The sequence below is a fragment of the Cydia strobilella genome, chromosome 16, assembly GCF_947568885.1.
Source record: "Cydia strobilella chromosome 16, ilCydStro3.1, whole genome shotgun sequence".
In the NCBI taxonomy this organism is placed as follows: Eukaryota; Metazoa; Arthropoda; class Insecta; order Lepidoptera; family Tortricidae; genus Cydia; species Cydia strobilella.
Genome location: NC_086056.1, coordinates 2,314,537 through 2,341,843, shown reverse-complemented (window position 1 = coordinate 2,341,843; position 27,307 = coordinate 2,314,537). Strand labels below are relative to the sequence as shown.

The 27,307-nt window shown below is 39.3% G+C and overlaps 1 protein-coding gene across 3 annotated transcripts in view; it reads right to left on the bottom strand.

The window, feature by feature from the left end:
- LOC134748349 (steroid hormone receptor ERR1) overlaps nucleotides 1-27,307 on the bottom strand; it is a 70,404-nt gene that overhangs the window by 16,979 nt on the left and 26,118 nt on the right. For all 3 annotated transcript variants that reach the window (XM_063683127.1, XM_063683126.1, XM_063683125.1), the window contains 4 exons: nucleotides 5,898-6,047; nucleotides 2,392-2,628; nucleotides 1,792-2,004; nucleotides 959-1,144 (listed from right to left, as the gene is read on the bottom strand). In XM_063683127.1, the coding sequence (XP_063539197.1) occupies nucleotides 959-1,144; nucleotides 1,792-2,004; nucleotides 2,392-2,628; nucleotides 5,898-6,041 (780 nt within the window). In that variant the 5' untranslated portion in view covers nucleotides 6,042-6,047. The remainder of the gene's footprint in view (nucleotides 1-958; nucleotides 1,145-1,791; nucleotides 2,005-2,391; nucleotides 2,629-5,897; nucleotides 6,048-27,307) is intronic.

Sequence of the window (27,307 nt, the reverse complement as noted above, 5' to 3'; positions counted from 1 at the left end):
GAGGTCAGCTAGTCTTAGCCAAGATTTAAGTGATACATGCCGTTTTGCACCTTTTCTCCACGGGATAAAGTCGTTTATCAACTAACTTGATCATTAAGCTTTAAGTCTGTGAAGCCAGGTATCTGTTTAGCCCAGCTGATGACCCCACCCAACCAGCTCCCTTTTATAGAGGTCAGCTAGAAGGGCTAGTCTTAGCCAAGATTTAAGTGATACATGACGTTTTGCACCTTTTATCCAACGGATAAAGTCGTTTATCAACTAACCTGATCATTAAGCTGCAAGTCTGTGAAGCCAGGTATCTGTTTAGCCCAGCTGATGATTCCCACCAGCTCCCCGTCATAGAGGTCAGCTAGTCTTAGCCAAGATTTAAGTGATACATGCCGTTTTGCACCTTTTCTCCACGGGATAAAGTCGTTTATCAACTAACCTGATCATTAAGCTTTAAGTCTGTGAAGCCAGGTATCTGTTTAGCCCAGCTGATGACCCCACCCAACCAGCTCCCTTTCATAGAGGTCACCTAGAAGGGCTAGTCTTAGCCAAGATTTAAGTGATACATGCCGTTTTGCACCTTTTATCCAACGGATAAAGTCGTTTATCAACTAACCTGATCATTAAGCTGCAAGTCTGTGAAGCCAGGTATCTGTTTAGCCCAGCTGATGACCCCACCCAACCAGCTCCCTTTCATAGAGGTCACCTAGAAGGGCTAGTCTTAGCCAAGATTTAAGTGATACATGCCGTTTTGCACCTTTTATCCAACGGATAAAGTCGTTTATCAACTAACCTGATCATTAAGCTGCAAGTCTGTGAAGCCAGGTATCTGTTTAGCCCAGCTGATGACCCCACCCAACCAGCTCCCTTTCATAGAGGTCACCTAGAAGGGCTAGTCTTAGCCAAGATTTAAGTGATACATGCCGTTTTGCACCTTTTATCCAACGGATAAAGTAGTTTATCAACTAACCTGATCATTAAGCTGCAAGTCTGTGAAGCCAGGTATCTGTTTAGCCCAGCTAATGACCCCCACGAGCTCCCTGTCATAGAGATCAGCTAGCAGGGCTAGTGTCCTGGCTGAGGGTTCAGTGACCCCGGCCGGCGGGGAGCCGCACGTGAACGGCTCCGGCTCGTACGAGGACAGGGCTTCCAGGATCTGTTGGAAAAAGTTTTTGGTTAAAAATATCGTTTTTGACATAAGCTTTTATCGCTGACTGTACTTTTTCTTTTTCAACAGGGAACTTATCGAGTCAATTTTAACAACCCCAAACACAATTAGGTTGCGCTGTTTTATTACAGAGTTCCTACGGCCACCGCCGGTGTCCTGGTGGACAGATCTGGATTGCGCATTTGCAATGAGGGCTACCGTTTTTGTGCTCACCAGGTGGCGTTACTGTAGATGTAGGTCCAGAAAATCAGATCTCAAAATTCTTCTATGCTTATATTTTTATAAAATCAATACGGTCTAATATACACAAAAGTATTTTAACGTCTAAATGTGCCATTTTTTCAAATTGTTTAATTTTGCATATATTTTAGTTTGCACTTTTTTTAAACCACTAACATTTATTGAGCTATATCTATTGTTTACCATGATTAATCAAAGATAGACAAAGATTTATTTATTTATTTAAATAAGGAGTGAAAATTCCCGACATAAAAAAGCTTGAAACCCCCAAAACTTCTACGCATTTGACATTTTGAAAGACCTCGATCTACACTAGCGCCCCTAGCGGCGAAATTAAACGCGGTAGTAAACGATGGTCCCCCTACTGCGGGGGTCCTTGTACTCGTAACTCGTACCTTGATGTCGTCGAGGTGCGGGCGCGGCTGCGGCGGCGGCTCGGCGGCGCGCCGGTACTTCTGACGGCCGCCGCGCACGCGGTCCAGGCGCACGCCCTCGCGCAGCATGCCCGTGCGCAGGCACTTGCGGAAGCGGCACGCCTGGCACGCCTTGCGGCGCCGCTTGTTGATCTCGCACTCGTTCGAGGCTGGGCACGTATATTCTATGTTGCCCTGTTCAAATTAAAACCTGTTAATACAAGTGTCAATTATCTTGAGCGGACTGAGAAATCGTAAAACGAAACCTAGATATTATTGAAATGTAATACCTAGACTGACCACGCTCATAGCCCGCCTCTCTCTCTCTAGCGATCGATGCAGCCACATTGTTGTAGGAGCAGTTTAAACCTAAAAAAACATGGAGAAGCAAAAAAGGCAGACCGTCATACTTGGATTATCCTCTAATAGAACGCCTTGCAAAGCTTCATAGCTGGCCACTCCGTAGTGGAACCCCGACGCGATATCCCCACACACAAGACAGCCTCCTTAGAGCATTATCATTAGCGCTCGATGCAAACACATTAGTGTAGGAGCAGTGCTTTCTCAGGAAACTAGAAATACCTGGATTGTCCTCTTAAAGAACGCCTTGCAAGCTTCACAGCTCGCTACTCCGTAGTGGAACCCGGAAGCGACGTCTCCGCACACAAGACACAGCCTCCTGGGTGCATCGTCATCTCTAGCGCTCGGTGCAGCGGCGGTGGTGGAAGAGCAGTGCTGCTGGTCGGGGCTGGTGTTGCCAACGATTCCCTCGCCGGGCGATACGCAGTACTTCACCTCTTCTTTGGGCTCCAGTTCCATCTGGAAGATGACGGGGTGTTTAGTTGGTTGAGAAATAAAGTTATTAGGCTATAGTAGAACGTAGAGAGTCCGTCAAAAATAAACCAAGCTTAGTAAATGTGGGGAAACCGTCTATCAGGCGACCGTCTCCATGCTCTTTCGTCGCTTCTACCTCTTGCATTTGTACACATACCCCACTTACAGAAACAGAAGGTCGGTAGAGCAGAAGGAAAGAACCTCTTCCTTTCTGACTGTGTCTGATCGACGTACTTATACAAATTCGACGAGTTCTTACTCTATGACGGTCTTCCTAACCAAAAATGTTATATGCCTACCCCAGTTTCCCATGACCTAAGCAAATAAACCAAACTTTAGGTAGACCTATAACCGGGACGGGAGTTTAAAATACACAATACAACATAAAATACGCAAAATGAAGTACAAAAATGACCTTCCAATCTGCTAAAGTCAAGGACATTGACCCATTTTTTGCTGTGTCATATAATAAAGTAACGCTTGAATGTAAACTGGCTCAAAATTGCATGTGTTTTCTTGCTTCCATGATTCCGTGCTTCGATGTCTTTAAGAGAAGAGGCAGAAATTCACTTCAATTACTTATAGAATTTACCCAAAACTAGAACTTAAAAATTTTCATCAAAAACAGTTGCCCGTGGAAATAAAAGTACAGTCAGCGATAAAAGCATGTACCAAAAATGATTTTTTTGGCAAAAACTTATTTTATCATAGAGTTCCTATGACCCCTGATGGACACATGATTGGATTGATTTGAGGACATTAGATCAGCTCGATGGTAGGTACTATAGGTTGGTAGGTGCATTGGCACCAGACTTACATATGTAAGTGATGTTTCACCTTTATCGAATAATGGGAAGTGAGTCTAATTTAGATTGCAAGATTTGACCCGAACAAACATTGCAAGTTAAATAAAAGCTTGTAAAAATTATTAAATTGGCGTCTTTAAAAATGTGCCTAATTGCGATTGCCTTTACAGAACTTCGTGGAAAGAAACGATTTGTCCGTCACGCAGTATGTACAAACAGCAATATTCTTAACTGTACATCGGTGAACCTTATTAGGGTTCCTTACCCAAAGGGGAGCCTATTACTACTGTCCGTCCGTCCGTCTATCCGTCTGTTCGTCTGTCTGACACCAGGCTGTATCTCATGAACCGTGATAGCTAGCCAATTGAAATTTTCACAGATGTATTTCTGTTGCCGCTACAACAACAAATACTAAATAGTACGGAACCCTCGGTGGGCGAGTCCGACTCGCACTTGTCCGGTTTTACAAAGGTCCACTAATGGCCAGTTAAGAGTGTGGGCGATGGTACCCACTCGTAATACAAATTGGGGTTGATTTTTTTCGCCACGGACTGTGTAATACAAATTGGGGATCCTTTTTTCTGACGACGAACAATGCTGATGTTCTGATCAGTTTTTGTTGTCCGGCATAATTGCGTGCAAGCATTTGTCTTGTTCAAAAATACTTTGCGAATCTAGATCGTATGTGTCTTTCTGTCGTAAAAAGGACTAGACTAAAGACATAGAATTTTTGATTATTTACAGAGGAGTGGGGAGGCCTTTGCCCAGCAGTGGGACACAGTGGGCTCTGAATAAATAATAAATAAAAATACAGATCTGACGTAAATATGTAGACTTGAATTACTGTATTATCTGCATTATTTTGTGGTATTGAGGTATGTAATGAAAAGTACATTTCTATTGTATTTTTTTAAGTTCAATCTCTTAGAATTGAGTTATATTCTGTTTTCTGCTATATTATAATATAATAACATACTATAGCTACAAGTCCCTAACGTATCACTAACAAATAACATTGACATATACACTCATAACTATTTAGGAACTCGTAATTTTTTTCATACAATTGTGTACAAAATCGACTTTCAGAATTATACCGCTAAGTATGGCTAAGTATAAAATTTCTATCCAACATGTAAGAGAGTCATTTGCCTGCGATCGAACAGTATGATTTGAAAAATATTTTTTGTATACAATTGTATGGTGAAAATTGCGTTAGCCTAAATACTTTTGAGCGGTAGTGTATGTGCTAAGGAAAGGCATGCATAAGATATAAGTATGTCAAAAACTACGAAGCTTATACACACCATAAAGATCGATGCAGCTATTCAACAAGACCAACTCACGTTATTTACGTTTACTCCGTACAATACTTGTACCCGTATTTATATACAGTTAGTCACATGTAGTAAACAATCGGGCATGAATGAAGATAAAGGGTCGGAATTTGCATGTCCCCGGCTGCACAATACGCCTTTACGTAATATGTTATGCAACACGTGCGCAATGGAGGTCATTTTATACGTTCCGTGTGGAGACAGCGAATGAATCAGCATTGATACGCATTTTGAAGGTTTCAGATATCTATAAGTATATACAATTATTTATTATTGATTTTATATCGACACAACGATAGCGGGATGTAGGAATATCCTCGCTTGCCACAGCGACATCTAACGGACGCTTGAATCAACTTACTAGCGAGGCCACTCAGGATAGAGCTATAGTTTTGTTATTTTAGAGATTACTGTGTAGATCTGCTCGCTAAGTTTGTAATCTTTTTTTTTAACAGTTATAAGTGTCGGCCGGACGAAATCTAGCCCTATTACTCTTTACCCTAGTCAGTTTGTAATCTCACAGCCCCAAACTAATTATAGATTGTACGTCAACACACCGTTAGCGCGACGTAGGAATCTCCCTGCTTGCTACAGCGACATCTAGCGGATGATCTTACCTCTTGCTGCATCAGCACAGGTCACAGAAGCGACGGGCATGCAAGGTAGCTCGTTGGACGGTTGGACTGTAGTACTTGTGTTTAACTCACCACCAATTGTGACGTTTTCAACCAAAAGGTACCACATTGTCGCTAGTCGATAAGGTTTATTTCAAATTGAAGTTATATGGAAATAACGCCTTATTGACGCCCGACAATAAGTACCCTTTTGGTTGAGAATGGCACAATTACTTATAGATTCTACGTCAACACATCGTCAGCACGATGTAGGAATCGCCCCGCTTACTACAGCGACACCTAGCGGACAATCTTACCTCTTGCTGCATCAGCACAGGTCACAGAAGCCACGGGCATGCAAGCTCTAGTAGCTCGTTGGCGTGTAGTACTTGTGTTTAACTCGCCACCAATTACTTATAGATTCTACGTCAACACATCGTCAGCGCGATGTAGAAATCGCCCCGCTTGCTACAGCGACACCTAGCGGACAATCTTACCTCTTGCTGCATCAGCATGGGGCGCGGGAGCGGCGGAGAAGCGAGAGCAAGTTGTTCCGTCGGGGAATACTGTGGTGGTGGTTCGGCCTCTTGTTTGACTCGGCGGAGCAGCTGGTCGCCCGAGCCGCTGACGGCCGACATCATCGACACCTGGAACAAGACATAATACAACATTTTTAGACGATCTTAGTGAAATTTTAGTTATTGTAAGTCCTACATATGATTGGTAATAGTAATCCTGATATAATTCGTAATGAAACATTTGATAGAATTGTATAATCACCAGGCATCGTAAACTGCGAGCGAAATCCATTGAAATGACGTATGACAACTGTTTTATTTCCGTTCACTGATGACAACCAGTTAGACGTATGAAAACCCAGTTGAAAACTCTAGTACTTTAATGGAATTCGCTCGCAGTTTACGATGCCTGATAATCACAGAGAGATTAATATTAACGGCCCAACAAATCTGGAATTTCCTTTATTCAACGGGCAGTAGTGAACTTTAAAGGGCCGTCACAATAGATCACTGCTTGGTCGACGTGGCACCCAAAGGCCCACAACACCCCAATAATAGACTTATGTTTCAGGTAAGGATTGAGTGTTCTTTAAACCTTTTTCAATAAGGATGCTGATACGCAATAATGTGTCAACCCACATCCCACATGTAGTCTGTAGGACGTTCACTACAGCTGTATTTGTTAATACTACACATACGCACCAACACTCACCACACCTATACATCCCTACGACACATCTATTCTATTCAGACATTATAATGGCAATTTTATTAGAAATAGGCCAATTATTCATTACTATTATAACATTATAATTTCTACATTGATAGTCTGTTAGTGACCTGGGTTCTAGCAGAATTACCAGTGCTTCGCTCGAAAAAGCGGAGTGTATAACTGAGACAGAACCCTTTTGTTTTGCTGCAACGCACACAGCAATTCTACGGTTTATTTTTTTAAGTTTTGTTTTTTATCTTAATGTTGCTTTTTTGTATCTCCTGTGTTTCTTCTGTTTTAATATGTGTGTATTGTGGCAAACGAATAAATGGTTTATCTATCTATCCACATCCATTCTGCAATAAGATGTCAACTCAAAATAAAAAAACAGGCCAAGTGCGAGTCGGCCTCGCGCATGAAGGGTTCCGTACCATTACGGAATAAAACAGCAAAAAAATCACGTTTGTTGTATGGGAGCCCCATTTAAATATTTATATTATTCTGTTTTTAGTATTTGTTGTTATAGCGGCAACAGAAATACATCATCTGTGAAAATTTCAACTGTCTAGCTATCACGGTTCATGAGATACAGCCTGGTGACACACAGACAGACGGACGGACGGACAGCGGAGTCTTAGTAATAGGGTCCCGTTTTTACCCTTTGGGTACGGAACCCTAAAAATGACGCTTAAAGTTGACATTTTATTGAAAAATTAATGTGGATTGACACATTTTTGCTAAACAGCATCCTTTTAAAGACTTTGTTTCAAGATTCTTACTCAGACTATCGCTTAAGTAAAAGCTTGACTTCTTTCCAATTTTAGCAACTCGAGTATTCCAAAATACGAGTAAATATGTTTCATTAATTTATTAATAGGACTCAATTATTGCATCGCGCACCAAAGAGACTCGAAAAACACTCCAAACGTGGGGCCCCTTTAAACATAGTTCTTTAGATTCTAGACTTCTAACCATCATTAGCTCCAGCGCTAGACCTACCTCAACAGTTTAGGCGTCCAAGGTCTACCAAACTAGCTGTTTTGTTTGTTTTATTAACAATAGCATCTAAACTATCATCTGACAAAAGTATCAAACGGGAGGCGATGACGCCGATGACTGAAAAGAATTTTCTTTTTTACATGTTCATGTGACCAGCTGACGGTCTTTCCACAGCGATACAATCGGCTGACGATTTTGTTTATTCACAATAGCATCTAAACTATCATCTGACAAAGTATCAAGCGGGAGGCGATGACAAAAAAAATTTTATAGAGTATTTACTGCCATTCCTCAACCCACCAACGGAGCGGCAGCTGACGTTCACGAGGGTTCATCATACATAGCCGTTAACCACTATACGAGTTTTCGCCCGGCAGGCGATTGGTCATGGAAATTTGTTCCTGGCCCGCAGTCTATTAATTGGCGAGGCAGTGAGTTCCTACTATGCCAGAATAATCGTAGGCGTATTTTGCGAAATATTATTACACACATGAGCGACATAAATTTTTTATTATACGTTATTATTTATTGTATGTTATGTTACATTATTCACGCAGTGACGAACGAGATGTAGGGCCAAGTGATGACTTAATATGATCAAAATTAACAGGATAGTAGACAACCGCTTCTCCTACAAACGTAGTTCCCATTTTCCTCCCTGGATATTAACATTATTGAAAACATTTTTACACAATTGAATAGCTAGAATAGCTATACCCCCTTCGTTTCACTTTTTTCGATTTTTTTATTATATTAAAAGCTATGAGCAAAAAACAAATTACATACAATTTTTTAAAAGCCTAAGTTTTGAATTCTCCAAATTGACATAAATTCTTTCTCCGCTACGTCTAAGATACCTACGCTTGAATAAGGGCTCGTAGCGCTACGCGCTACGACGTAGCCCGTAGCATTACTTTTCCTAGTACGTAGCAGGAATCATAAGCAGCGAAATGAGTAGTATGAGTAGTCAGCGGCGGGAGCAGCTCTTAACACAATTTAACAGGAAAATTGTGTTCAGGGGTCCGTTTCTCAAAAGCTTGTAACTTGTAATACAAGCGGATGTCACTTTTTGACAGCTTATATACTTTTCATTACATACCTCAATACAACAAAATAATGCAGAGAATACAGTAAGTAATTCGAGTCTACATATTTACATCAGGGGCCCGTTTATCAAAAGCTTGTAGCTTGTAATACAAGTGGAAGTCCCTTTCTAACAAAAGCTGTCAAAAGGGACTTCCACTTGTATTACAAGCTACAAGCTTTTGAGAAACGGGCCCCAGGAGGCCAATTCAAATTTAGCCTATTGGGGCCTAACTATAATTTAGGCCAATTCAAGTTATCAGTCGCTCGTCGCTCGTGACAATACGCGCGACCGAAATGCACGCGCGAATGATAACAAAATGGTCAACATCACATCTTTTTGATGTCAAAATATGTGTCCGAATTGGCCTCTAGATCATTTTAACACCTTAACTGCACACAGTGCCATAAAAGACTAGCCGCAAATTCGACAAGTGAATAGGAAATATTACGCCATCCTCTGCGTGCGCCAGCCACTACCACAATCTGAGGGTCTATCGTGATTCGTGAAACTATCTCACATCTCTGTCACTCTTGCATATTCGAGCGATAAAGAGGCAGATAGCGAATTTTCGTATTCGCGTTTATTGTCAAAAACCTGTTAAAGGTACAGTATGTATAAGTTATCATATCATATCATATCATATTTATTCACAATATTTATAATATTACATGTCATTTTTATATTGTATAATTATTCTAAAATAAATAATAATATTTAGGTACATTCGTAAAAAAAAACTATAACAATTATGTAATAATACAATTGATACTAAAGCTCAACATTCAAAAATTCGTCATAGCTGTAGAATGTGTGTTCGAGAAGCCAAGCCTTCAGTCTAGCCTTAAAGCATTGCAGCGACGGTGACGGGGTGACTGTCTCCGGCAACCTATTATACTATACAGTAGGACCCATTATGTGGGTCAGCTTATTGGACCTTGCTAGTCTACGTTTTACCGGGAGAAGTTGATTAGGGTTCCGTAGCGTGCAGGCTGAGTCGGCGCGTTACTCTATGGTTTACTAAAAAGGCTAGTCCTGCCCTCTGGTGGCAGAACATTGCAGTAATATCCCCTATTAGATCACACCAAAAAGTAGATGTAAGTACAGACATTGTCATCTTGATATAATATTTTTAATAAATAAATAATTTTTATTTGCCTCCGAATTCTTTGTTCATGCCATGCCATGCACTAAACATCAGATAACGCGAAACGAACGAACCTGTCTGCCTCGTGAACACAAAATGGAGCGTCAGTCAGTTTATCAGACTGATAAAAGTGATAAGAGTGTTTGGTGGTAGCTCTGTGCACGTGCTTGGGCGACTTTTGGTGCGTGAGGTTCGATTTGTTACATTAGTTAGCCTATCACAAATCACAAATGACCAGTTTCAAAATTGGATACTTTTAGAGTGTTCCGTATCGTCATAGAGTAACTGATACTAGAGCGTTACTGTCATAGTACATTTTGTAACCCCAGTAAATTCACTGCCATCTGTCGACACACTTTAAAACTAAAAATGAAGATTTATAAAAATACGATAGAATGTATTTAAATGTGGATAAATGATTTTTTTTATTTGCATTAATTATTTTTATGATTTTGACCCATGTTCTTTCACTGATATGCGTTAAAATTGTTAAATAACAAACGAAACCGTCAACGCCATCTATACGACTGTAGGCCAAAACTAGTAGCGCCCTCTGAACGAGAATCAAATTTTTTTAATTTTCGAGGCACGTTTTTTCCTTAGACTGTATCCATCTATTACGGAGTTATATCTATCTTTGGTATCGTGTTGCAGAAAGTTTTTTGACATATTTTTGTATTGCATAATGTTACTTGGCAGAAATGTCGTTTGGCAGAATTACCTTTCGCATACTGCTTTTCGCATAATATTACTTTGCAGAATTTATTTAATATTATTTGGCAGAAAACCCTAACCTAACCCACTTAGAAAATTCTCCCAAATGAATATTATGCGAAATTACTATTATGGCAAGTATATATTTATGTGAAAGTATCATTCGACTAAAAGTTTTCTGCGATTACGTGTTATGCGAAGTGTATTTCTGACAAATAATATTCTGCCAGATGAGGGGAACCCAACACTATTAGCGTCGGCCTCTAGTCATCTCTATGGCTGCTGCTCGGCGCAACGTTGGCGCAACTGCGCAGCGACGCCATTTTCCATAGCGCTGACTTAGACGGCGACGCTCAAAGACGCTAGTGTGGAGGGACCCCACACTTTGATACAATTTTCTTTTGAAAATCATCGCTGGCTAGCCGGCGCAGCGGTAACCGAGATGCAACAAGCCATGTGTGAGGTTTTTCTTGTACCTTAAGTTATCGGCGGTGTGACAGTCTTACTTTATGGAAACGTATACAATAAACACATACATAGTTAAAATAAAATTCAACTAAATTAATGGAGATAAATATATCCTCTATGATTATCGCTTAAAAAGGAAAGGTGTGTCCAATTTCCCTGTGGTAGGAATACTCATAATTCATAATTTATTGCATCCATGGTTTACATTTGGTGGTACATACATAGTAAGTTTCACATGGACCCTGTTAGGGCACAGCAATATCAATCTAAATTATGCTAGGTATTAGTATTAATGCACCACTATAAATGCAATTTTATTCCACACATTGAAAGGTAAAATAATCGAACAAACAATGATAACCTATTTACCGTTGTTTAATCAGTTGGAGCATACAATACGTCAATGCATTTCGAAATGCAATCGAAAAATTCGCAGACGTTTCCGCTAATAGATTTTCATAGAAAACAGTTTTATTTTTAAAGTCAGCGTACGAAAAACAATTTACGCAACAATGTGGGCTACCGTTTTTGTGGTCACCAGTTGGCGCCACTATAGATGTAGGTCCAGAAGAACAGATCTCAAAATTCTTCTATGCTTATATTTATAAAATCAATACGTACAATAACAATACACAAAGTTATTTTAACGTCTAAATGTGTTTTTTTTTTCAACCTGTTTATTTTGCATATATTAAATATGGCACTTTTTTTAAACCACTATCATTTATTGAGCTATATCTATTGTTTACCATAAAACAGAACTGACAAAGAGATAAAGGCGCGCATAGCTGCTAGGCACAAATGTTTCTACGCATGTAAACTTATTATCTATAGTACCATAATCAGGCCTGTCGTGACTTACGCCTGCGAAACATGGACCTTAAGAGAGACGAACTAAAACTTGAGTGTTCGAAAGAAAAGTGCTCAGAAAGATCTATGGTCCTGTAAAAGAACATGATATCTACCGTCAACGCATGAACCACGAGTTGGATGTACTCATGGAGAACGAGAACATCGTCAGGTTCTGTAAGTCACAGCGGCTGATATGGGCGGGTCATCTTGGAAGGAGGACAAGAGGGCAGCAAAAGTAATGACAAGGTGGACGCCGCAACAAAAAAGACCGAAAGGCAGGCCTAAGAAGCGTTGGATGGATTGTGTAGAAGATCTCAGGAAGATGGGAAAGTTTGCCAACTGGAAGAAGGTCGCCAGCTAGGCACCGCGACAACTGGAGGAAGATTGTGGAGGAGGCCAAGACCCACAAAAGGTTGTAGTGCCAACGGCAGTAAGAAGAAGTAAGTATTGTTTACCATGATTAATCAAAGATGAATAAGAAGTGAAAATTTCCGATAAAAAAGCTTCAAAACCCCCCAAACTTCTATGCATTTGACATTTTGTAGGCACCTGCTTAGAAGCGCGAATTGTTTTCGCTTTCGATTCAGGTCACGAGATGGCAGACCCTCCAACCACCAACGCACGGTCTCTATCCTAAAAATCTTCAACACCAACTCCGTTGTATCAGGTCAGTTTCAGCGATTATTAATAGTGTAAAAAAACAACGTTTATCTAAGAGATAAAAGTTTCAAGGATGGCGGGTTCAACACACTCGTGACATTGCCGGCTCGCAATGATAAAACGTAGAGCGTGATGCAACGTTTCCTACATGTGTGCAGGTAATAGGTATGTTGTGGCGACATAATGAATAATCGAGATATAATTATGAACCTGAGCTTGAATTTTCCGGCGCTATTTTAATAAAATGTGGCTTTTCATCAGAGAAGGGTCCTTATGCTTCATGTTCATAAGGACCCTTCTTTTATGGAAAGCCATAAATGTGTTTTTCACACAGTAGCTTTCATGTAAATATATTACGGAGCACGGTATTTAATCATGTGAAAATATTTTGACGTGTCTAATTATTTGAGCGGTAAGCATTTCAAAATTTTTATATATTAGGTACCCATCGCCTTTTGACAATTAAATAGTAATCTTTATTGCAAAAATATATGAACGATCGGTCAGTGAAGAGTATTGCTCTTAGTACATAGGAAACAAGACGGTGAGACAGCCTTACATTCCGATATCAAAATGATGACATTTTGTTATCATCCGCGCGTGCATTTCGCTCGCACTTGTTCGTACATGTATTGGCGCGCACGAGCGAATGATAACAAAATGACATCATTTTGACATCGAAATGTACCTAAGCTCGCATTGGCCTTCGTATGGTAGTCGTTCCAGCGCGCATTTACTTGAATTTGCTTATATAACAGTAATAGGTTAAATGACAATCTTTTACTTTAACTTTTCACCAGTCAAACGAAATGATTTATTTACACATGTAGAGTATTTCTGTATTACACATATTTGAAATAAAGGATAATGGAAAAACTCACCGATTCGGGCAAGATTTCACAGGCGAAAGTTATTTTTTTTTTGTTTCCCAATTTCCTAAAAGTGATTTAATTGCCACCGGGTTTTTTATTTCATTAAAGGTTAAATTTATAAAACCGGCCAAGTGCGAGTCGGGCTCGCGCACGATGGGTTCCGTACTATTACGCAAAAAAATCGCGTTTATTGTATGGGAGCCCCACTTAAATATTTATTTTATTCTGTTTTTAGTATTTGTTGTTATAGGCGGCAACAGAAATACATCATCTGTGAAAATTTCAACTGTCCAGCTATCACGGTGCGTGATTACCCTTTGCGTACGGAACCCTAAAAATGTAGGCGCTAAGGGTTGATCTCCCATAGAATAATTTAATTTCGCGTCTTTTCCTACTGACAAGTTAGGTACAATACTAGTATACTTATATGTTTATTACGATGCAGATTAAATAGTCGAAATTAATATGCAGGAAATGCCTTTTATAGGAAAAAGGACATATCTTTTAAATATTAATATAATACGAATAATAATAATAATATACAAAGAATTACGCAGTTAATCTATATATTACAGTCGCCATCAGATATATCGGAGTGGTCGAGGTGCTCAAAATATATGAACATCCACTCTAAAGTCTAACGCCTTGACAATAGAGGCGTGTTCAGATATTTGTGAGCAGTTGAGCACCTTGGCCGCTCCGATATATCTGATAGCGACTGCATGTACATTATAAAATCTGTGAAGAGCAAAAAATATTTTTCTCAAAAATGGACGGCAAAGTCGACGTTGCCGGTTAAAAAGTAGGTCGCGAAGTGCGTAGTTTATGGTCAGTCAAAAAATTAAAAAGTTAAAAACATTGCAGTCTCGATTTCAGGACTGCAATGTTGCATACAAATTCCATTATTTGTCGAGTTCCAAACTTTTTAAAAGTTGAAGTGGCCATATCAAATGAAGGCATAGTGATCAGTATTTATTATTATAATGTTGGTACCGCGACTATTTAGGTGTCTCAAATATGTTGGCGTATTTTCAGCAGAAAAATACACTTCTATTTTTAATTAAAAAATAAAACGGCGGCAAAGCAAATCTTTTTACTTTTTTGTGTGAAAGTATATACATAAGAACGTTGCTTCTGTAAAATATTTATATTATATTTGTTATTATTGCGCCATTTTTGAGAAAAGCACTATATATGACTCCGCTGCAAGGCTACTTGCTGGCTTCGGATTCAATTAAACGGACTCCCAGGGTCGTCCGTTTAAAACGAATCCTCAGCCAGCAAGTAGCTACTTCCGAGCCTCGACAATAATGTACTATTAATTTAATTGAAACCTATCTAACTACCAATAGTAAATGGACTTAACTACCAAAGTTATTTTGTTCCAATTCCGAACTTACATGAATCATCTCAGCAGGAGCAGCATGGTTTCATTTTTATCGCTTGTCACCATGCCTGTCACGTTCTAACAAGTATGTAAGTGGTAGTTTTTGGAATTTTAGCACATTAATTTATTTAGAAATGTAACATTGAAGTTTTTTTTTAATTAAGCCCAACCATACGAGATTGAAGGGCATTTTATTACTTTAAGTGTTCCATTTTCTTTTTCAAGTGGCGTACTGGAAGAGAGGCCTATGCTCAGCAGTGGGCGATAAAGGGCTGATATGATGATGATTTTCTTTTTTAGGGTTCCGTACCCAAAGGGTAAAAACGGGACCCTATTACTAAGACTCCGCTGTCCGTCTGTCTCTCTGTCACTAGGCCGTATCTCATGAACCGTGATAGCCAGACAGTTGAAATTTTCACAGATGATGTATTTCTGTTGCCGCTATAACAACAAATACTAAGTGTAAGTTAAATGGTCATTTTTGTTGTTTTAGTTTTAGAAATTAATATTTAGATTTTAAATTTTTATTTGTACAAGTAGTTTGCTTTAACCTAGGGAAGAGCGGTGCCTCCCGACACAGGCAATTTTTTGCTTACCGGGCGGCTCCATCACCTAAATCATGGCAATTTGTGTTTAAAACAAATAAAGATTTTTGTATTTTTTTTTTGTAATACTAAAAAGTACGGAACCCTCGGTGCGCGAGTCCGACTCGCACTTGGCCGGTTTTTTTTCACGTACATTTTGTATGGATCGTTACAAAACTGAGACCCAAAATTTGTAGGAAAAACTGGAGATAAGTACTTTTTTTTGTCTTATTCAATAGTCAATACTCGTGATTCTGAGTCTACATAACTCAAAAGTTATGGTTTTCAAAAAAAAGTAAATGGTACCATTTTTTCTTAAAGGAGCTTTCATAGGGACCATCATTCGCGAGAAGTATCGGTTGTAGCCAAATCTCTGATGCCTAGGCCCTCATCAAATTGAGGCAGCCAAACATCAAAATCAATATCGTATCCGGGCCTGAAATTGGGCCTCGGCAAGGTTGCGGTAGGTCGCGCAGTTCAGCGACCGCCCGCCCGCGCTCACCTTCGTTCAGATAAACGAATAGCTCAGGGCTGCCGCTGTGTGCTGTGTTTTTGAAGCCCGGCCCGGTTCACATTTGTCTGTCGTGTCGTGTTGTGTTGTGTCGTGACGCATATCGGTTTCATACGACCGGTCTGGCCTAGTGCAGCGGTCCATAACCTGGGGGTTAATTACCCCCGTGGGGGTAAAACTGGCATTATACGTTGGTACCTAAAATATTAATGATTATGTAGGAGGGGTAAAATCGAGTTCCCTAGTTAGTCAAAGAGGTCACAGTACTAAAAAGGTTAGGAACCACTGGCCTAGTGGGTAGTGACCCTGCCTGTGAAGCCGATGGTCCTGGGTTCGAATCCCGGTATGGGCATTTATTTGTGTAATGAATACAGATATTTGTTCCCGAGTCTTGGATGTATTATGTATTTGTATTATATATAAGTGGAAGGGAAAAGGCCTGGAAGGGGACGCAGTCCAATACGTTGGTCTGACCAGATCCGCACCGCTCTTGACTCCACAGTTCAAATGGCTCGCCACACCGCCAAAGACAGAAGCAGATGGAGAAAGAACGTAAGAGAGAAAGTGATACAAAAGGGAAGTCACGACCCTCAATACTGAGGAATACGACGCAACTCCTTGCGTACCTCCTTGCGTATCCTCCTCCGAGGATTATATATATATATATCGTTTTGTCTGAGTACCCACAACACAAGCCTTCTTGAGCTTACTGTGGGACTTAGTCAATCTGTGTAAGAATGTCTAATATTTATTCAGCAGGCTCGGCCTAGCTTGGTGACCACTGTCAAGTTTTCTCTGATGTAATGTTTTTTGCCTCATTAAACCTTTTCATTTTCATTTTTTTTTCATTTTTTCCGTTACTCATACTCATACTCTTTATTATTTATTATACATTTAATATGGTTGCGTTCACATTTGTCTGATGCACGCGCTGCGTCAGACAAATGTGCACACAACCATATTAAAAACCGACATGCGTCACGACACAACACAACACGACACGTGAGACAAATATGAACCGAGCTTGATGAATGTGTGTGTGAATTTTGATACAGGTGTTTTGATGTTTTGAAGAGGCCAATAAAACTTACAGTCGCCGTCAGATATATCGGAGCGGCCGAGGTGCTCAAAAATATCTGAACACGCACTCTACAGCCTTGACAATAGAGGCGTGTTCAGATATTTGTGAGCACCCTGGCCGCTCCGATATATCTGATGGCGACTCAGGCGACTGCACCTCCATCGTGACATCGAAAATATATCTAAATGGACTAATGATCACGCCAATTCGAATGTACATTCAGTACACTGACATCAGAACGACATCTAAATGATGTCATTCAGTTATGATGCAAGGATAGTGGTTTGGCCGGATACCGGATATCCGGGCGTCGGGTCCGCCGAATATCCGTTGTCCGGCCACCTAATATCCGGCTAACAGTTTTGTCTTAAATGGAGGAAATTCGAGATCGCGCGCGTGCGCATATATAGTTTGGTGCCGGTTGCAACTTGTTTCTAGTTATAAGCATGGCATTAATTAATAGAAAAGTAATCTAAATTACTTAATTCTCACACAGTGCGGGATTGAATAGCGGCACGTTAGTTTTCGTCGTTATATTGCAAGTGCTTAGTTAATTTGTTTCGTTATTTTTTTTTTTATAACGTGTTTCGAGTGTTTAGTGCATGTTTTTCATAAATATCGTGCTTAATAACTATCCGGTATCCGGCCGGATAGTAAAAATATGGCCGGATACCGGACAGTGACCGGATATCCGTTGCATCTCTAAAGAATACGAGTAACAATCTATCGGTTCAACCCTAGCGTTTTTCGCACTAGTGCCAAAACACTAATCAGTAATCGCTCTGTTGTCTGTTGAGGTAGGACGGTAGAGCTAGCAATGTTAATGTGAATAATATGATACCGACAGTCAGTGTGCCGTCATTTGGTTTCACTTTCATGCTCAAGGTAGATAAACAGCATTTAAGTCATACAGTCGCTATGAGATATATATATATCGGAGCGGCCGAGGTGCTCAAAAATATCTGAACACGCATATAACGCCTTGACAATAAAGGCGTGTTCAGATATTCAGATATTTTGAAGTAGTCATACTACTATTTACATCGATATATATAAATAAATAAATTAGGGGTGTTATATGTTTGACGCCTATGTCTGTCTGTGCCTCTGTCTGTGACATCGAAGCTCTCAAACGGATGAACCGATTTTGATGCAGTTTTTTAACGTGGAAGCGGTTCCTTGCGGTGGTTTTTAGCTATGTTTGATAAAATAGATCCAGGAGTTTGATGCGAGGTATCTTTGGTATAAAATGGATTTTCTTGGCATAATGCGTGTGGGTTTTAAGAGTTTTTAATGTAATAGTTATGTGTACACATGTGTTGATCAAAAAAATCTTGGAGAAATTCGTCCATTTTAACTAAATAATAATCATATTTTGTAGGTAAGTATCTCTGGTAGTCTCCAACTCTCAATAGCATTTTAAAAACAACGCGAAAAACTACATCCGTCTACCGCATGACTAATATATCTATTAATAGCATGACTAACTCAGATATCGTAACAGTCACACTGACCACCGATGAACCTTATGAAGGATTTTTTGACCCCTCCCCAGTGGCGTAACTAGGGGGGGGGGGGGGGCAGAGGGGGCAAGTGCCCCGAGCGCCATCCAAGGGGGGGCGCCAAAATGGGCAAAAGGCAGAGCAGGGAAACTTTTGTCAGTCGTCAGGGGGCGCAAATTTGGTGACTGCCCCGGGCGCCATATCCTCTAGCTACGCCCCTGCCCCTCTCCCCTCCTGGTGAGATGTCCCGAGATTTGGCTAGACTCCCTCCTCTCACCCCTAATAACGTGAGATTTTTCAAAATTAGTATTTTGAGTAAAAATGCGTTGGATTTAATTAAAACAAAGCACAATACAACATACAAGAACTGTAAGAGTTTTGAATGATTCACGGTCAGTTTCATTAGAATTATATTGACCGGGATATAGACCGTGATTACCTTTCGTATTGTTTATGAGTTCCCGATATTTCGACGCAGTTGCATGCATCTTGTTCACGGGTAAAGGTAATCATGGTCTATATTCCGGTCAATATAAATCTAGTGATACAAGAACTGTGTCAAATTTCGGCATAGTGTAGCTTAGAACCATGTTTTACTGATATTCTCACATTTTCACACAATTTTTTGCTTGAAAATTACGTGATATTTGGCCTTACGTGGGAACCCCAGGTGTCTGATGTATGTCGCAGAGTGACGTACACGCTGAGATCGCTTTACAGGTACAAAAACTTTTTGCCAATTAGCACAAAGATCCTTCTCGTTCAAGCTCTTGTACTTCCCACTATCGATTATGCTGATGTGTGCTACTCTAATCTAGTTCAAACTTCACTTAACAAACTGGACAGACTGCTCAACAACTGTATTAGGTTTATATTTTGTCTTCGGAAGTACGACCACGTATCAGCTTATCGTAAGCAGCTTAATTGGCTTCCTATTCGTGAGCGAAGATCTTTGAGACTGTTAGGTACACTTTACTCTCTTCTATTTGATCCCAATACACCAGAATATCTCAGATCCAAATTTAAATTTGTTACTGCTCGCCCTGGTGGTGTTCTCCGTCCCTCCCGTAGCCTTAAGCTTTCCATTCCCCCTCATCGCACTGGTTTCCTGACCAACTCCTATACTGTTCAGGCGACACGCCTGTGGAACGACCTTCCACTCAATATCAGAAAAGCTCAAAGTAAATTCACGTTCAAGCGTATGCTGCGCAAGCATTTGTCTGAAAGATGTAAGTAATGTTTCACAGTAGGTACATGTATAAGTATGTATGTAGATATGTATGTAAGTGTATCATACAAAGTATATGTTTAAGTTTATGATTTAAATATAATAGGTATACTATAATTAGTATTTAATTTGTAAATAGTAGGTAGTGATATCGTTTAATTATTTTCAAATACAGTACAAAGCCTGCACCAACAAACGTCTCTTTTTGGCCCTTTATTTTATGTGCAATAAAGTATAAATAAATAAATATTTGCCGTAATCCCTCTCTCCCCCAAGTGTCAGTGAGAATCGGCTTGGTCACGTAATTAATTAACGCTCCCTTATGACTTTTCCAATAGGGTTTACTAAACAACAGTGTGGGCGATCCATAAATAAACTAATAATGGCGACCTGCCTCAATACTTAGAGTCACATGGTCCGCTAAATTTTATATTGTTTTGATAAGCGTCCCGTTAACGTTAGATAACGGCACTTGTTTGTGTCGATATCTTAATCAGTATTCGGTATTTTTGTATCAACCTGCAAAGAAACAGACTCTAGGAGAAATGGATTAAGTAGGTACTTACGTGTCGTGTTAAGGTGCAGTCAAGTGTAAAAATATGGGTGCACTCATCATACTCAAAAATATGTCCCATAGCTCTTATGTCAGCGAATTAATAACTATGGGACATATTTTTGAGTAAGTTGTATGCATCCATATTTTTACACTTGACTACTTGCACCAAAGAATTTTTAAAGTTCCTACTTTCAAAATTTCATACTTTTGCCTTAATGAGTTACAATTTTGCGTCCATGTTACCTAGTACCATAAATAAAAATACCGACGGGGCCACAAACCACACCTTTTGCTGGGTTAACAAAATCACGAAAACATGTCTGTTTTTTTTTTCTGTCGAGCCAACTTTAAGATTTTACGGTTTCTGGTGGAGTCTGCCCTTGCAAATATTTCCTAGTTTCCGTGTGAATTTTCTCATGACATTTGCCATTGATTAAAACGTGTAAAAAACCGTTAAAATGCAATGTAAAAACTATAATTTTGCGTTAGCCTCTTTCATTCAATAAATCAATAATTTTTTATTGCAAGAACAGTCGAAGGCAAAAATATCGATCCAGACAAATGGCTCAAAAATATGTAAACACGACTTTATGAGGGCTAACGCGTATGAAGTCGCCGCTAGGGGCGCTAGTGTAGATGGTGGTCTTTTCCATAGTTCGAAATGTCAAATGTCACTTGTCACTTCAAAGACTGACAGCTGTTCATTAGTCTTTTGGACCACCATCAACAGAGGCGCCAACTGGTGAGCAAAAAAACGATAGCCCTCATTGTCTAAGGTGTAAGAGCGTAGGTACACATATTTTTGAAACTTTGGGAATGTATATACATTTATGCCCTTGACTGAACATAGTTAAATTATGTACATAAGGTGATAACATTTTTAAAAAGCGTGTCTTATTTTCTACCAGAGAAGGCATGCAATATTTGCAATAATATTTACAAGTTACAAAAACAAATTAACAATTCAATATTATATACACTAATGTCAAGATATTACAGAAAATTAAATGTCAAAATATTATACAGAAGTAAATTTCTTGGTCAAAACAAAACAACACTTTGACAGTGTAATGACGGTACTTTTGTAACATTCCAATACACATGTATCATTATGTATGTGCACCGTCTCAAGGCCACAGGCGGGGTGACGTCACATTTATAATCTGTACAACAATACTTTATACATTGTGTGTAGTGATTGGGCGTTTAGAATAAATTTGGTATAAGGCAGGTGCCTTTTGTGGCAGGTGCGAGCACAAACAATGTTGTTTATAATAAAACCTGATCGTCTGGTAGAATTTTGAAGGAACCCAGCAAAAGGTATGGTGTGTGGCCCCGTCGATATTTTTATTTACGGTACTAGCGAACATGGACGCAAAATTTGAACCCATTGACACTTATAAAAGTGCAATTTTGGAAGCAGGCAAGTTTAATAACCGGGCCTTCTTAGGCGCAAGTAATACAGTCAAATAATTAAATTTTCGACAAATTATGGCGCGGCAGGATGGCGATAGGATGGCCAACCATGGCTCTCAACGATCTCATGGCCATCTCGCTGGTTCAGCGCTGGGCCATCGTGTAGAGGAACCATTAGAGAAATAAGAATGATTTTCTTTGCAATCAAATTAAGTAAATGTGGGGGCCGGTCTTCCCCACATTTACTTTATGTGATTACGTATATACAAGACGAGAGTTCATGCCCTATGACGGTCTTTCCAACCAAAAATGTTGTATACCGGTCTTCTCCACATTGACCTTAGCAATTGCAAACGTTACTTCGACAAAATACTAAACAGTATCTCGCCGCGAGATAGACTACCCGTCTTTTACTAACTGTATGAATTAAAGGGGTACGGGTAGTCTATGTCGCGGCGAGATACTCTCGCGCCAATCATGTGCTAGCCCGGCTGTAGACAGTGTATTAATAGAAACACTCAATTGACCATGCCTAGACCTTACGGCTTCGCAATAAAGTTCACATTGTCTGTAATGTGTGGATGCTACGCATCTAGCCACCAAAACAATTTGGTGCCTAGATACTTGACAAACAAGAAGGGGAAGCGGCAATCGATACTAGCGTGGAAAATCACCAGGCTAGGTTTTGTCATGTAGAACAGGCTTCGGTTTGGCCTTCATCCTTGGGAAGAGAGAGATAGATAAAATGAGAAAGACAAATATGTTTCGTATACGACATCTTTGCCGGATAATAATTTATATTGTAGCCATTGTAGGCAGTATTTAAATTAACTCAAATAAAATTATTAGATTTGTTCCTTGTTAATAATAAGCCCTCGGCAGCAAAATGTTTGGATTTAATAACAAAAGACATTTTTTTGTCGTTTATCTTGTAAACGTGATAGTTAGATAAATCACAGAAGTAAAGTGTACAAAACAAATAAAACACATATATATTTAAAGTACATTACAATTTTGTGATATTGTAATGTGGTATTAGAAACCTTGCACTATGAATAAGTACCTACAAGTAACAGTTTTGAATGATTCACGGTTAGTTTAACTAGACTTATATTGATCGGGATATAGACCGTGATTACCTTTTGTATTGTTTTTGAGCTATCGATATTCCGACGCAGTTACATGCAACTTGTTCACGGGTAAACAACACAAAAGCTCAAAAACAATACAAAAGGTAATCACGGTCTAATATCCCGGTCAATATAAGTCTACCTACAATAGGAGTTATATTATAAATCTTCCTTGATACAGTATTCACAAGATAATTAAATTAAAACTGTGATAGATTCAGGTCCCAGCCCAGGCTGTCAAGGTAAAAATAGGTTGTGAGGATTAGGCGCGGGAGGGGGGACGTAGTGGGTGGTGGGGGGGTGGGGGTGTCTAGACGGCGGCCTTGACCGACGCGAGTTTGGGCGCGAGCGAGGTCGCCGCGACCCACAGACCGAGTGAAGCGTTCCGTAAGTGTGGTAGATCAGTTTCGTAACTGGATATTTGTATGGAGCGACGAGTGATACAGATGAAACACGAACTAAGATTAGCGATATGATATGGCGGTATCAATTTGTGTTTATATTATATTAGGTTAGTTTGGATGTCTTGGGACAAGCTTTGGCTATTGTACAGTCGCTATCAGATATATCGGAGCGGCCAAGGTGCTCGCAAACATCTGAGCACGCCTCTATAAGGCGTTAGAGTGCTTGTTTAGATATTGTGAACACCTTGGCCGCTTCGATATATAAGATGGCGACTGTAATAGAAATGAAAGCCAACCAGAGCAATAAGTAAAATCAAATTCTAGATTTAAACCTAGCCAACAATATAAATGCGTAAATACCTATTAAAATCAATCGCATTAAATATACAGAAATGAAAAAACAATAGGTACTTAGTGAAGACAATAAAGGAAATAAATATTTTCTTGGAAACATAATACCGAAAGATAACGTTCAGGTATAAAGTATCTACGGATTGTTTTTATAGGTATAATTGAGTTAGGTCATTACCCATTTTGAAACCTTACCAATAAATAAATGTTCATGTTATTTTAAAGAAGGCAATCTAAAATAAGGTAATATAATACTTATACCTGAAAAAACCTAAAATCTAAGCCAAAAAAATAACAAAGACAGGAAAAAACCAGATAACTACAAACAATCTAATGACCATTAAAAGCTAAGGTACAGTCACCTGAAATAATATGTTACTCTTCGAAGGCCGCAAAAGTATCTGACACAATCTTATTTGTAGAGCCATAAGAGCGTTTCACATATTTTTGCGGCCTTCGAAGAGTAACATCTAATCATAGTATTGCAGGTGACTGGTGAGGTACAAGACATAGTTAAATATGCAAGCCCCAGCCCGAAAACTAGACAAGACGTACAATTCGTACAAACTATAAAACGAATAGTTCACGCGGCGGAACGCAACGCCGCCAGCGCTAGGTCTGTGACCCGTGACATTGCGACGACATTCAGCGGGCCAAATAATGAAGATAGCGAGGGTTCGACGACCGACAACGCCCAATATCACGCGGACGATCTGTACCTGCGTCGCGTTATATAACTTTTATAACATGACCTGCCACAACGTGCGTGTGAGACATGTGAGCCGAAACGGTCCCCGGACCGCTTGGGTTTTGATTTGCGGTTTGGAGAAAGCGGAATTTTAAATTTAGGACATGATTAGTTTTGATTGGAATTTTGCTCGACCTACATCTACCATTCTGTTTTTAGTATTTTACTTTGAGACGACACAGGTCTTGACAACAACTGTCAAAACACACAGGCTACAAAATTTCTATGAAATACGGACCTGCGAACTAGGACAAATCAGCCTTTTAGTTTTAGCTTATTCATAATACATTATGTAACGCAGCAAAAATTGTATTCAGGTCTCAAAATTCCGGGCATATAAGGAATTTGATTAGGCATCATGGAGAATCTCCAACTTAAGATAATTCGTTTAATATAACGTGAGAACGTGACCCATCTCAACATACTTGCTGTATATTTTACAAGTGCCCCACAAAGTGTGCCACCTTCTGAGCGTAACCAATAATATTTTATGCCCCCATTAATACGGCCAAGAGGTGGGTCCCGAATTTGGCAGTATTTGTTAGGTGAGTCGGAACCCAGGCCCAGACAACTTTGGGGACCACTGGTTTAACAATATATTGAAAGAAGTGAAAAGGACAGCGACAAATTTACATTTGTCCTTTTGCAAAGTAAAATCTCGAGAAACCGGGTCGAACAGTCTTAGAAAATCACCGAGAGCAAGAGATCTCTAAGTTTTAATATTTCATTTGAAACTGGATCAAACTAAGTAACGAAATCTTGCCCTCGGATTTAATGTAATCTAATGATATATAATCAACTTCGTAAAGCGCGATATCTTTTTATAACGTCCAATGAGTAAACAAATTTAGACATATTCAATTAGGAGTTTTATGTATGTGGATGTAAAACGAATTACTTTTATGATAATGCTTTAAGAATAACAAATATAACATGGCTTTGATTACGTGATTCTACGTTTCGCTTTTACGTAGAACGCGTTCAAATATAATTAATTAAATAATAAACCTGGCAAATTAATATAAAGGACTTTACTTTTAAAAGCGATTCTCTTACAGACAATTTCTGCGCTTGTTTCAACAAGAAACGACATTAATAGGTCAGTGACAGCATATGACACACTGGCACACAGACGTCTGCAACACTTAAGTAAACCAAACTCACGCGTATACCAAATGTACCATAATTATCATAAATGCAAAATAACTAATATAACGCTTTAGACAAAAAAGCTCAATCTAAGACGCCGCGGTTCGGAAATGATGTTAGGTACGCAGTACGCACTACGCAGTCTGAGGAAGGCGTTGGGGAGGTGGGGGCCGAACCGAATCCGCCGCGGGGTGACATTGCGAGAGCGTCGACCGCTCGTCCGCGCCCGACCTACGGCACGGCCTACGTCCCGCCGCGGAACACAAGATCGTTGGCGTCTAGAAAACATCTATGAGGTAGAAAATAGGTATTCATGTAACAACACAAAATTGTTGAGAGACGAATAATTTATACTAATAGAATTTTACACAGAACTAAGCTTACTTAACATGAAGCATCATGGTAAATATACATATGTAGGTGTCGAACTAAATGTAAATGTCTATATTCCTGTTTCAGACGCAGACGGAGGAGGAGCAGTAAACTAGAGACCTATAAAAACAAAGCAAAGAATAAATAACGAAATTAGAAAAATAATGGCAGAAAAAGTTCAAGAGCAATCAACCAGCCACGTCTAGAAACATCTAAATTGCAAATGACTACAATAAATTAATGTAAGGAAGTGGATATAGAATACACAAACATTGGGACGTAATTAAAATCAATGTAAACAAAGATTTCTGCTAAGTAAGTGATAAAAACGTAAACAATAAAGAACAAACAAATCCGATTGCACCTGTAAAACAAAATCAAATCCAAGCCTAAAAGCAGTAAAATTCTAAAAAAGTTCGAAAAAGGTTCTCTGGAATCTCGGCCTCTTATCGCGACATTACGCAAGACAACGTTGGACAATTTTACCGTTAGGCAAGGACGATACAATTTGCTTATAGAACGCGACGTAGTGCCACGGCGCCACGCGCTTTTAGATTTAAAACAACGCTGCACGTGCGAGTTACATAAGGGCGACGTAAAGGAATTTTGTCTTGATAAAGAATACTTCATGCTCGTTTGTAAACGTATCACTTTGCTAATAACAATCGGCAATTCGACATCGTTTATTGCGTTTCTGACTCAAAGATTTAATTTACGTTTAATGAAATATCAGAAAATAAGCCTTAGTTTTATGGGCGGGACCCAAACAATCTAACTAAATCTATGAATCTCGACTGCATGACAAAAGATCGCCGACATTTTTTTATTCTGTATCAAAATTTGCATTAAAAGCTTTGACAACAGCTGTTTAAAAAATGCAGCGTTTTAAAGGGAGTCTCCCAAGGCAACACCTTATGCCACATATTGTATAAGTATACTAATAGAAATTTTGTCAATATGTTGTTATAAGTGCGGACTATACTTCGAGTCTGTACGTCTTCACGGTTTTTTTTTCTTTACTCTTGTTTGCAAATTATTGAATATTGCCTGTATGTAAAGTTTTAAGTAAATCACTGATGATTATGTTATATGCCTCAAAGTTTATCTCAGTAGATGTTTAATTTAACATTAAATTTATGACAGGCAAGTCTTTGAAATTCGACAGACTGTTAATAAAGCACCATAGGTCGAATTGTCCATCATAATTTCGCTATCAATGTCTAGACATCAATCAGAATTCACAGTAGTACAAGTACAGTACCCATGATTCACGCTATTATGCATTTAGTTTATAAGGAGTGGTTCAGAAAAAAGTGGCAACACATGTGGATTTTTCATTATATTTTGTGATAATTTTTAAGCAGTGCATTTTTTACAGTTATCTGTAGATACTATTCTATAAAATCAAATACAATTGTATTTAAAATAAAAGGGCGAATTCAAGTATTCTCCTTTTATACTA